This window comes from Euprymna scolopes, chromosome 22 (genome assembly GCF_053919585.1).
Source record: "Euprymna scolopes isolate OS-2025 chromosome 22, ASM5391958v1, whole genome shotgun sequence".
Classification (NCBI taxonomy): domain Eukaryota; kingdom Metazoa; phylum Mollusca; class Cephalopoda; order Sepiida; family Sepiolidae; genus Euprymna; species Euprymna scolopes.
Genome location: NC_136503.1, coordinates 29,973,946 through 29,988,091, shown reverse-complemented (window position 1 = coordinate 29,988,091; position 14,146 = coordinate 29,973,946). Strand labels below are relative to the sequence as shown.

Genomic DNA, 14,146 nt, shown 5'->3' with positions numbered 1-14,146 from the left:
ACAACACCCTGTGAATAAAAATAAATATAAGCCCCCCCTCCCCCTCCCCCAATATGTAAACATTACATCCAATTCGACATAGTCATCTAAAATATCTCCAGTTTGTCAGCCAGAAACTAAAAACTAATCAATAAATAGAGGAACGGCAGAATTATATGAGTGATCTCCCTTGGATTAGATATGCGTTATCGTCTGCGTGAATATCAACATTAGAGAATGTGCTTTCACCACTCCGGAAGAAAAATACAATCTCGTTCTACCACATGAGGACTCTCTGCATGGATTTCACAAACTCTGACACAGTGTGTTAGATATTTTTTAATCGCAGAACAAAACAATTAACAAACTTAAATATTTATGCATACCATTATTAATACATATTCCGTATTCAATGACCCCAGTAACACGCCTGTACTGATTGTGCAAGGACATTAATATATTTTTCGTTAATAATCATGTCTGTGGTCCAACTTTCTTTGTATATCACATTGTGCACCAGTTTACATGTTTCGTGATTCATTTTACATTCGACTCCGACAAATTGTGAGTAAATGTGACGGTTTCTTAATTCGTCTCCTTTCCTTCTTGCTTGATAAGACAGCATACAAAATATTGGCTTTGTATCTGTGAAAAGTACCCAAACACGTGCTCGCCAAAAACATAAAATCTGAGATACAAAATATACACTAGTTTTAGAAACTTATAAAAATTCTATTTAAATTCATTAAATTGAATTAAATGTGGATGTCTGTATATTTGTTTGCAATAGAATCGAACTAGTGAATAGATTTCAATTTAATTTGGTATGTGTCCAGCATCTTACATAATGTCAGCATCACCTGTGCAAGGAGTAGTTACCACATCTAGGCTAATGCTTTTTCTTGGACAAGGTACCAAAAGAATTTCAAACCTAATAAATTTCACAGTCTGCCAGGCCCCAGCACTTGTAGCATCACCACAGGATTGCATCCTTCTGCACGTTTAATAAATACTTCCATGGAATGTGCTCCAATGAACTTAATGCACTTGTAATCCTTAAATAAACATACCTCCAACCAACCCTATCAGCTGCTAAATTCCATTCCTACACTATAGTTCCTCGATGCCAGAAAATATTATTTCTTAGGACTGCTTACCTTTGTAATTCTCTTCCTGCTCTTCTCTGACCAAACCAACATGCAGAAACTTAAATATAATGTGAACAAACATCTTACTGTCCAACTCTTCAACCAGGTTGCCTCTATAAATGTGGCCTTTATCACAATAGCCCTTATGCTTCAATGGCAAAATGCCGTGAGAGGTGAATAAAGGAAACAGTTGTTGATTTTTTTAAATATAGATTTATTATTGGCCATAAGCTATGCAAATTTGACTTAGAGCAATCTAGAAGGTTGTAAGACGTATACAAAAATAAGGACAAAGACACCATTAATCAACCAGGAATAATAAAAAAGTTTTAATATCAAATGTAGAAAAGCCTTAAAAAATGGAGGCCAGATGAAATCAGAATTGATCTTGGTTTTATAATATCGTGGCAACTTGGGTAGACTTTGTTCATATTGAACAGTAAAGACATTTAAAAAGTGTGTGTGTGTGTGTGTGTGTGTGTGTGTGTGTGTGTGTGTGTGTGTGTACAATGAATTACTTTACGTTTGACAAATAATAAAAAAAAGTCTTATAGAAAACATAAAAGCCTATAAATTGTAAGTATTAATGTAATTTTAAATATTTCAAACAATTCACTGCCCTTTTTCAAAAAATGTATTTCTTAATAAAAATTGAATATAAAACTTTCATCAAAAAAAAAAAAAAACCCAGATAAATTTAAGTCTTTGTTGCAATTTTTTTTTGTTTTATAAATGCTTACATGCTTGATGACGGCCATGAAATTGTATGCTTGAATTGCAAAGAGAATTTTTCTTTCTTATAATTAACTTGCAAAAATATATGGTTCCTTTAATCGTCCTCAAGTTCAATGTAAACAAGTTCTTGCTGAATCGCCTCTTTCAATAATCAAATTATACCAAATTTTCACTACTATCTATTATTATGCTATTGTTGTCCTGAAGACTACCGTACACTCATTAACCCTTATCCTTAAGTGGCTTCCGGGCCTTAATAAGTGGTGACTCCCTTACATAAAAAAAAAAATTGCAAGTTTAAGAAAATGATATGATAGTGAATTGAAATATACTACACTGACCTCTGACGACTGAACACTATTGCCTGATCCAAGAGTTTATGTTGGACGATATAACGACAACAGAACAGATCTAAAAATACCTCCTCCCCCACCACCATACACACTAATAAGAAAAAAAGAAAAGGTAACCCACGGAGACCCCCTCTCAGAAGGAACGCTCTATGATGGATGAAAATATACTACACTAAAAGGAGGAAGTAAAGATTGGGAGGATAACTGGAAAATGTTTTCTCAACAATTAAATCATTTCTCTCTGATAGGCTCATAAGAGTAGTGGTTGATGGGCAGAAATCAGAGGCCCACAGTATTAACGCTGGAGTCCCTCAGGGGTCCATTCTGGGCCCAACTCTCTTCCTGATCTACATCAATGATCTCCCAAAACACATACTTAAATCATTCGTTGACATCTATGTTGATGACACGACCATCTATGGCGACACATCGTAAATGACAAAGTTCTCTCTAATTCTCTCTCTTCTGACCTTGAGCGCGTGGTACAGTGGGGAAGAAGTGGCTGGTTACTTTTAATGCATCTAAAATCAAGCTTCTATCTTTACATCATTAACGCTTTAATCTCCATCTGCCATCAATTGAAATGGATGGCTCTTGTCTAGGAGAGGCTCCATGTTTTGATAAGCTTCTGGGCTTGACCTTTACTCCTGACCTGAAATGGAACATGTACACCAAGTCAGCTGCCAAGGTCGCTGGAAAAATGGTAGGATCCTTCTACCGCTCCAGAAAATATCTCACTGCTGATGCAATTCTCTATCCATATAAAAGCCAAATACATCCAAGGATAGAGTACTGCTGCCACATCTGGGCAGGAGCTGCTAAAAACAGCCTATTCTGTCTTGACAGAATACAAAATAGGCTTCATGGCTTAGTGGGGGATGCCCTTTTCTTTTCCCTGCAACCTCTCTCTCACAGAGTGCTCGTCTGCGCTCCAATCTCTGGTCCACCCTCACATCTTTCACGATAAACACCCATCTAGCTGAAACGGCTAACAAAAATTTTCCCCACTCTTTATCTGTGTTAAAACCAAAACGTAGATTCCATAAACAAAGCTTCTTTTTTAGAAGTGCATGCCTGTAGAACTCTCTTCTGTTTGCCTGTTTCCCACCTGACTACAACTTGGATGTCTTCAAGTCCAACATAAACAAATTCCTGATGAATCGTCCCCTTAGGTAAGACACTTTATCAAATCTCCAATACTAATGATTACTGTACATGCAATAACCCTTATCCCCGAATGGCTTCCAGGCCTTGATAAGTGGTGACTACCCTGTAAAAAAAAAAAAAAATTATGTGTGTGTGTGTGTGTGTGTGTATATATATATATATATATATATATATATATATATATATATATATCAGGACGTATATTTACACTAGCATCGACAGAATTCCAACATCAATATATTACATATGAAAGAGTCCACTATGGAATTTCCACAGGTCCTGCTAGTATATATATATATATATATATATATATATATATATATATACTAGCAAGACCTGTGGAAATTCCATAGTGGACTCTTTCATATGTAATATATTGATGTTGGAATTCTGTCGATGCTAGTGTAAATATACGTCCTGATATTGCTCTTTTGTTAAAACTGTGAAAGTATTTATCTAAACTAACCGGGATGTCTGGCATAGCCCAGTCGTAAAATATGCTTAAATATATTTTAATTCTTGCAGATCTCGTATACACTATTATAGAGTTAATGTTCTATCGATTTTTATATATTATAAAGTTGCGATTTCAAAAATTAAAAATATATCCATATGACTTGAATCGAAACCAAAACTTAAGAAAAAAATAACTTGAGTTCCTTCAGCTATAATCGAAACTGAAACCAAAATTTATGAAGAATTCTTAGTAAAATTATTTATTACAAGAAATGGAAATCCATAACAATTAAATGACAGTCACTCAGATGTAAGTGTGACGCACAGGCTATCCTAATAATATATAAAATGGCTGTATAGTTTGTTCCTAGATGCAGATCCACTGAAACCCGTGTGATTATTAAATAGTGCTCAATGGAGGACAGAGCAGGTATATAGTATGTTTGTTATACAAACATTATTGGTTACATATGTGCATACATTTTTCAATGGAATCTCAATTTAGAGAGACCCACCTATTTTTCGGTCTAATAAGTTTGGTCTCTCTAAATTGAGATTCCACTGAAACATGTATACTTATATGTAACTAATAATGTTTGCATAACAAACATACTGTATATATATACAGAGAGAGGGAGAGAGAATTGAGAAAAATGTGGCCAACTTCACCACAAATGCAATATTCTGCTTTTTTGTAGTAAAATACTATCTTATACTATTTACTGTGGATGCTTGCTGACATGGCATTTATAGGTACTAAATTCTCTTCAATTTTTGTGTTAATTGCCGGTGGCCTGGAGGAAAGATATCTACAAGCCAAGAGTGACTGAGCTTGAATCTCCTGACCAGCAATAATTATCACTTTCTGCACTGTTGATTACACATGAATCTTCAATGATTGGTTGGTTGCTTTTGTTTTACGACATATCAACCCTTTTCAGGTTATTTAATGCCGAATCCAAAGATTTTGAAGAAATTTTTTTTAATAGAATATATTTGTTGTTTTCAAGTCGGTTTCTATTCAACCCATAGTTGGGACCCTAACAGGTACTACTACTCCGAGTCAGAGTGGACCTGGGAGCAACGGCAATTAAAGGGTGGCTTCACACTTCCCCAAATCCCGCAAGCTGGGGCCTCACCACTGGATATAGTTTAAGGTCGTATCCAGAGCCCATCTTCAATGAAGAAATATTATCAGACAATTATAATATTGAAATTTTCGAGAGAAATCTTAGAAATCATTACTAATAGTCGAAAATAGGCAAACATCAATTAATAACTGTTTAGGACAGAACATATTTTAAGGCACAGATGCACATGCAACATTAATATAACCAAATTATTATAAAAGTATAATTTTGTCAAGGTAATGTTTTCATATCATAGGCATAAAATTATAGCATGTTAAACAACTTCAAAATCTTTCAATCTTGACACATGAAGACTTGCAAAGAATCTAAAAGCCATCATGCCATCACCTACCAACATAAAAACACACTAAATATTATTAATATTGTTACGACATCTTTTCTTTTTCAAACCTTTTTTCACCTCCAAAGCCATATTGGCCACTTGGAACATGTCTAACATTATGTGGGGAGTTTAGCAGCAAGATCTCTATTCACATTACATTTAAACTTCTGCAGGTCAGTACAGTCAGTAAAGCAGGAAACGGGGAGGGAATTCCAAAATCTAACAATATGAGAAAAGAAACTATTAGAGTAGAAGGTTTTCCAGCATCTAGGGATCTCAACAGTGAAAGGGTGGAATTTTGTTGCTTGTCGAGTTAGTTGGGAGTATGTACGTCGAGGGAGCACAAGTGCTGTGAGTTCATCAGCACTTAGGATTGAACCTTCAACCTCCAGAAGAGTGTAACTTTAGAACTGAATTTTACCAAATACTTCAGCCACTACCCCATGGAAACTTGCGAACGGTTTTGTAAATTAGGGAAGATGTGCGTGATACAAGCTGAAAAACAAAAAGCTTGTTTGCAGAGAGTTAGAGTTGGCTGATTTTAAGCGATTGTCATGCGTGTGAACTTGACACATGAAAATCTATTCAGTCATGCTTCAACGGATTGCCAGCATTATAAGTTTAATAAGTTGAAACAGGAAGTCAACCTTTGTAGTGTTTCCAACATTTTTGTTGTTCGTGTGGCAGGTTATTAGTCCATCATTGAATTAGCAGCTGACACTGGCAAACACTAATCCGGCAAAGCACGCGTGTCAGGGTTAAGTTGAACACAAATGGAGGACAATAAAAAAACAATCAGTATTGCTCCAACATCACCGTTCTAGTTTATGACCTGTAAGTAATGATTAAAACTGTAAATAAATCTGGTAGGTCGATTTTTTTTTTTTTTTTTTTTTTTTTGCTGACTTTTATCTTATATCAACTAGAAACGAAACAGTAAGCAATTCTTTCAGGACTCAGAGTCACACTCTTTTTTTTTTCCAATCAACTCTTCACTTTATGGCAAAATATCACTTCTAGACTGATTCTCATTATATTATCAAGGTTAATCGAAATTGAACCTAGTTCGTACATAAATTGGTGACTAATTAGATGTATAAATGGTTACCAGCCTTACTGGAAAGTATAATTGGTGACAGACTAGTGTCCTGTCACGGACAACCGTTCATTTCATTTAGTGCCATACAATCAGGGTTAAGAAGCAATCCTATGAACGTTTTAGATTGATAAAAGAACTTTATTTTATTTATTTTTTTTATTTTTTGTAACCAATTCTTTCATGCCACAAGATTTTATAATAAACTGATTGGGATAATCTGTGCTACCCAGATTTGAACTAAAAACTCTACATCATATTATCTTTTTTATTTTTTATATTTTAAAATATTACATCTTCAGGGGTGGGGTGGGGAGCCTCGAAGACTGGACTCTGCATTTACTTCGTGGGATAGGGTGTAAGTAAAGTGATATCAGATTGATACATTTTTAGTGTTTGATCCCTTCAAATCACAGCAGGTGTTTCCAAAGAATCAATAAGAATTCTTGTGCACTAATTACTCCAATATTTCTTTTGCAGAGTAATGTTCTTATTTTGGAGTTTTGAAATTTTCAATTTGTAAATAAAATAAAAAATTCGTGTTTTTTTTTTTTTTTTTTTTTTTAATGGATTTCAAATGAACAGACAGAAATTATAACTCTATATATAAAACAGTACTTGTGCAGAATTTGAACCAGATGCAACTAACAGTCCGCTCTACTTTGCTCAGAACATGACGTTATGCGTTTGGGCTTGACAGTAATCTGACGCAAGACAATGTGGGGCAAAGGAGCAGACGATCTTTGGGGAAAATATTGAAAAAAAAAAAAAAAAAAATTCAACAGGATCAGTTGGGAGATTCTCGACAGTTATCTTTTTGAGTTTATGTGGAGACAGAAATTTGTCAATGATCCTTTTGTTTCCATTTTAAACCATATATCGGGAAGCAATCTAATTGGATTGGCGAAGTTTCTTCCACACCCGCTGTCTCTTCTCACCAAACTTTAACATCATCTGATGCGACCAAGTCTACCTAATCCTAAGGGAATATCCCGGCTGTCTTAATTTGATTAAATAAATATTAGTTGCCCAGCCCCACCCTACAGGGAAATAAAGTGTTCATAAAAAGAAAAAAAAAAAAAATTTACTTTATATTAGTTACAAAAATAAAGAAAAAAAAAAAATGAAAAAAAAAAAACAATAATAAATGAAAAACATAAAAAAGGGCATTTTTAAACCTTTATTAAAAAAAGATATGAAATAAAAAAAAATTGTCTTTTTTATTATTTTTGTTCAATTTTGTTTGATCCCCCCTCCCCCAATAAAACTTGTTTTTTTTTTTTTTTACTAGAAGAAAACAGAAATTGTTGCGATAGGTCGTTGATTCTTTTTTTTTATTTTCATTAAATTGTTTTTCTGGCGATTTTATTTTATTTAAATGTCTTTTTCAGGATTTTCCTTGAGTAACATTATGACGTTTTGAAAGCCAGCGGTTGACGTCATGCCAGTTAGTTACGCCTAGTTCAAATTGTACACAAGTACCATAAAAACTGTTGTAACATAGTGCAAACACACATATATGCAAATGCAATGACGTCACTAGTAGGGACATTCAAGACTTTAAAAAGTAGGTCATATTAGAGATGGATATAATGTTTGAGATCACAGTAGAGACGTAGATGACGTTCAAGAGCATGTTTGAGAAGTTGATCACATGAAGGACCTCACAGTATTAAGGAAAGAATGAGAAAATGAAGCAAGTTAAGTTCTTTTCTATTCTCTGTCTACTTTGCGACTGAAGCCACAATGTGTTGGTTTCCGGACAATGTTACACTGTTTTGCTATACTGGTACACGATATAACAAAACCGAAATCAAGACAATAATAGGAAAAAAAATCTACAACATTCACTCACCTTTTAGCATCGTCTTCCAATCCTGAATCCCTTTGGAAGGGGATATTGCCTCTTCAATTTTTTGCCATTGTGTATTGAGGTGCTGTAATCTCATTGTGATATCTGATTTAAGCGCAGGGTATCGACGCAGAAGTTGCCGGGCATAATCGTTCAGCAACTTGTGGCGAGGAGAGCGCTGGAGAAGTTCTTCATGATAGGTCTGCAATTTTGAAGAAAAAAAAAATTTAATTAAATTCATAGAGTCATCCGGATAGATTAATCATATCTTGTAAACTTGTAAAATTTGTAAATGGATATATAAAAAATGAGTAAAAAAAAATAAATGTACAAAACGTTTACGATATCCTCTATTTTGAAAACTGGAGATAACATTTCTTATAAAAATAAGAAAAAAGCCAAAAATGCTATAATCTTTTGTCCAAATATAAAAATGTAGGTAACGAGATGCCCAACAAAGACGAGAGAGTGAATGAGCATTAAAAACTCATGTAGATTGCTGACTCATGCTATAGTTGATTTTCAAATATTTGATACTCAACTTGCTCATTTTAAAGGCACACATGCAGGGAATATATAATATTCTTTGTGTACATGGATACACGGTGCTTTTTTTTTCATCAACAAATAAGACATGTATCGAAGAAACAAAAGGAAATAGTTTGTTAACATAACATTTAATTTTTGAAATATGAAGCATTTAGACCAAATCTTGTTCCTGCTATAGTAATAAAAAAAAATGCTCTACTGAGCTGGACCTTTTTTCTCTAACACAAAATACATTGGACTCGCTACAACCACTATATATATTGTTTTCCCCACTATCTGCACCTAAATGTAAACGCAGATTCCATGAACAAAGCTTCTTTCCTAGAATTGCCCACATTTGAAACACTGTTCTGCTGGCATGCTTTCCAGTTGAATACAACATGGTTGCCTTTATATCTAATATAAACAAGTTCCTGTTAAGCCGTCCCCATAAATAATCAAATTCTATATAAATAATTCAAAATTTACATCATAAGTGATTACTATACCACCACTTTACATTCATTAACTTTTATCCCCAAATAGCCTTTGGGCCTTGAAGATGGTGAAAGTAGAAAAAAAAAAAAAAAAAAAATCTATAACAAATCTCTTGCAGATTTTTTTCGCCAATAGCTGGAAAACTGCTCAAGTGGTGCCAGTTTTAAAGAACTCTCGTGAAAGGATCTGTGGCAGATTTGTCAGCCTCTTCTCTGTTCTAATTCCACTTCATGTTATCTGTGAACGTCAGGCTGACTTTTGAACTGCCCATCTGTACAGCACAATACCAAGGGAATGCTTCCTATCTGATTACAACAGGGTCGTTTTTAAGTCCAATGTTAACAAATTCTAATCAAGCTATCTTCTTAAAAAAAAAATATCAAACACTACCCAGTTCCAACCATTGTTACCAATCTTCTAGACAAAGGTATTAACGCTTATTCTCGAGTGAGCTTTGGGCCTTGATAAGCAGTGATGTATTAGTATAAAATAAACCCATCTCAGATGTGATTGCATTGGGGGAGGTTGTTTATGAAGATTAGAAATAACATAGGTCCAAGTACCAACCCCTGGGGCACACTCCCATTGATGTGGTGTTGTTTGGATGTATGACCATCGAGAACTTCAATCATTTTTAATTTATCTAAGAAAGATCTTATTATATTAAGTATTCATCCAGTAATGCCATACAACTTCATGCCAGACCATGTCAACATCCTTGGAGATCCTAGCGTTACCATCCTAACTTCACCTAACTTATCCAGTGTGGTACATATGGTTAGTTAAGGATAATCTGATTAGCTTAAACATGTCTAGTAATTCCAAAAAGGCTAATTTTCTAGAGAATATCTTCATGCTAGACCAAGCTATAAAACTCCCACACCTGCCAGTATTCTATATCTTTATAAATACTTGTTCATGCATTAAGAATTGTTGCCACATTAACCAACGATTAGACTGTTCTTCCTGGACAAGGTGCAAAACAGAATATCTAACTTAACACGTCCTATACTGTCAAGCACGGGTCCCTGTTACAGCGCCACAGTGTTTTACAAGTGTTTCCACAGAATGCGATCCTAAGAATTAACTGTACTTGTACCCCTCCCTCAACAACGTAAATATCTCCGACTAGCAGAAAAATCTTACCTCTTTATTGTAAAGGTTTTATAGTCTAATAGCTTCTTTTATAAAAATAATAAATCTTAAAAAAGGAAAAATATAATTTCTCAGGTATATTTTAACAAGTTACGTCTTTTTAAAATTATCAAACAAAATTAAAAAAAAATATATGTCGAAGAATAAAGAAACAATTAAATGTTACAAGAAAAAAAAAAAAATCATTGAAATGTTTAAACAAAGTTGCTAAGTCGAATTTTCTCATTAATAAATTCATCACCTGTGTTAGTGACCGCTCCTCCTCGACTAACAGATATAAAAAAAAAAAAAAAAATGACACGGATTAACCACAAATTACAAATGCTTTTAATTATGTTCTCATATGTTAATATTGATTTTTTTTTACAAAGTGGAAAATTATATACACACACACACACACATATATATATATATATATATATATATATATATATATATATATATATATATATATATATATGAACCAAATTAAAGCGAAGATCAAACAATAAGAAAGAAAAAAAATGAATTCATTATAAGAGGATTTAGATTTTATCAACAGCTGCAAGTAATTTAAAAAACAGGATTAAAGTTTTAGTCAAATATATTTCATTGAAACAACTTTAAAAACAGTAAAAAGTAATTAAAAAAATCATTTCATGTCAGTTGTATCTAAACACAAACCTTTAAGTATAAAAAAAACAAAAACAAGAAAGGTTATATGTGAACCTGACACATTTATTAAAGTATTGAACTGAAAGAATATATATAAGTGAACATCTGTGTGCATTTCCCTACGCAATAACTCTGTCAATTTTAAGTCCACAAACTCGAAATTTGATATACAGGATACTGATATTGGGGAAAATCTTTGTGATCGGTTTTCGGCCAGAAATTTGGCTGTTAAGGGGTCAAAGTTCAACGATTTGACTTTTGAGAACTCTACCAAACTCCTCTGACAATTTTGGGTCTAAAAACTTGAAATTTTAGATATAGGTTCCTTGGACATGGATCTAACTTAATAACTTGATTTGAGCCCAAAACAATAAATTTTAAGGGGTCATAATAGGGATCAAATTTAAAAAAATTGAACCCTTTTTTTTTTTTTTGCTCAACATACACCTCCAAACACCCGGGCAATGCTGGGCTGAAATGCTAGTATATATATTACGTCTTGAGAGAGAGAGAGAGAGAGAGAGAGAGAGAGAGAGAGAGAGTTCCTAATAGATTCCAGAACAGCTGGGCCAATTTTTAAAAATATTTCACACAAATATACTTTATGTGTCTGGAAGTGTTCTTAGATAGATTTTGTATTTGAATACCTCCAAATTATCCTAAGCAATCCCTCGAAGATTTTTACCTGAATTTTCATCTATGTAAAAAATGTCTACCAAGAAACGTCAAAGGCGATATAGAGGTAATACGAGCTGAAACTCGAAAATATTGAGCTTTCATTTTGCATTGGAAATTGATTCTTGTAAAAATCGATCTGAACTAGATATAAATATTTAAAAAATCTCTTTTTATATCATCATCCACATATTACACATATGAATACACAGTATGTTTTAAAGGATTTTATATCATTTCCCAATCTAAACTATATATATAACTATAACGCGGATTCCATGAACAAAGCTTCTTTCCTAGAACTGCACGTCTGTGGAACTCTGTTCCGTCTGCCTGCTTCCCTCCGGACTACAACTTGGATGTCTTCAAGTCCAATGTTAACAAATTGCTAATGAACCGCCCCCTTAAGTAAACACTTCAGCAAATCTCCTTCCTAAATTAATGTACTTGCAATAACCCGTATCCCTGAGTGGCTTCCGGGCCTTGATAAGTGGTGATCACTGTGTAAAAAAAATAAAATAAAAATAAAAATAAAAATTTTGCTATTTCCCATTCAAATTTTAACCGTAGTTGAAAATTTGATATATTAAATTTTTTTTTTTAAAATTACATTTTCACCTCAAACAAGGCACAGTGCCACTTTGATGTAGGGGCTACTATCGGGGAAATAAGTTGTAGGGATACTATGCAGGGAGTTGAGCAGCAAGATGTCTGTTCACATTACACTTGAACTTCTGCATGTCAGTACAGTTGGAAAAGCAGGAACCCAGAAGGGAGTTCCAGAGTCTAGCAGTTCTGGGAAAGAAACTATTAGAGTAGAAGGCTTTCTTACATCTATGGATATCTACTGTGTAGGGGTGGGGTTTTGCTGATTGTTGGGTTTGTCAGAGGTATTTATGTCGAAAGGGTAAAATGGCTTGTGGTTCGTCGGAGCATTCACTATTAAAATACTTGTAAAACAGGCAGTGTTTACAGATATAGAAATGCTGTTCACTCAAAGAAAAAAGGTGTTTTGTGTGTTGCAGTATGCCCGAACACGATCAAACAAGACTGTAATCTGTGAATCTGTGAGGGAGTTCTTAAAAAAAAAAAAAAAAAAAAAAATCACCAACAGCAATGCGCATTTAGAAATGGCAGAAAAAAAATCACAAAGGAAGACTGTCCATGGCAAGACAAAAAAAAAAACAAAAACAAAAAAAAAACAAAAAACAGGACAACCAACATTATTGAAAGGAATATAAAATATTTCCCCCAAATACTCTTTGAAGCACAAAGAAGTTCATAAGAACATTGGTGAATCCACCTCCCATTGATTTTCTCTTTCAAATTTGGAGAAATAAATCTGATGTTGTTCGACATTAGGCCAATTTAGTTTTATTTGTATTTATGTAATTTGTGATATTTATATCTTAATATGTTATCAATATTTAAAAAAACTTCTCTATCTCTATCATCTTTATAAAGTTAGGTATGTTTGTGTGTTTACATACTTGTGTGTACAGAATTCACTCTTAAACTAATTAACCAATCACTATGATTTTTGGAACATAGCTGCTAGACATAACGGGTCGAAATGTGGACTATATTTACTTTTATACAAATGTGGCAAATAAAGAAGAGAAGCCATTCATAAAAATTCAAATACCACCAATTTTTGTAAAATTTTAACGATAGGTATTAATCATCAATTCATAAATATTCCCTAAATTTCAGTTTATTTGGGGTATTTTAAGGGGGTTTTAGGGGGCACGGGTATAATTTCCCATTTAAAAATTTAAATGTATCAGATTTGTGTTAAAGTACTTATTAGATACAAATTAAACAAGATTTCATGAATTTCAATTTCTTCTTAAGATCCCTTAAAACTTAAATTTTATATTTTAGAGATTTTCTAGAATCAAAACCATGTAATGGAATTCAATTAAAACTGGAATAAGGATTCTAGACACAAGATTTAATACTATTATATCTTGATGTTAACCTTTGTAAGCAAAACTGTTCTATTCAGGGAATTAATTTTTACCTATACTGAGACTGGTATTCTCGTATATATATATATATATATTTTAAGGATTTGCCTCCAAGCCACCTGGAGGTAGGGGTTATCTAATGAGATCAATACTTTAATTGAAACAGTAGTTCTATTGTTGTAACCACTGTAAATTTGCTTACCTAAAATTGACTAAAATAACACACACACACAAGATGTGTTTACCCAGTGTTTAATCAGGGTGAAGGGACATGGAGAAAAGTAATTTAAAATATATTAAAAAAATCGCATAACCTATAAGAGCATGTGCAGTGCTTCAAATCTGATCCTAGTCGATTATCATTTTTTTTTTCTTTTTAATAAAATAGATTTGGTTTTAAGACGTAT

General features: G+C 33.4%; 1 protein-coding gene across 1 annotated transcript in view; it reads right to left on the bottom strand.

Annotated features, from left to right (window-relative positions):
* The window catches only part of LOC145243935 (uncharacterized), a 324,060-nt gene that overhangs the window by 193,225 nt on the left and 116,689 nt on the right, over window positions 1-14,146 (bottom strand). Inside the window, exon 4 of the mRNA XM_080107062.1 lies at window positions 8,263-8,461. Coding sequence (XP_079963188.1) covers window positions 8,263-8,461 — 199 coding nt within the window. The remainder of the gene's footprint in view (window positions 1-8,262; window positions 8,462-14,146) is intronic.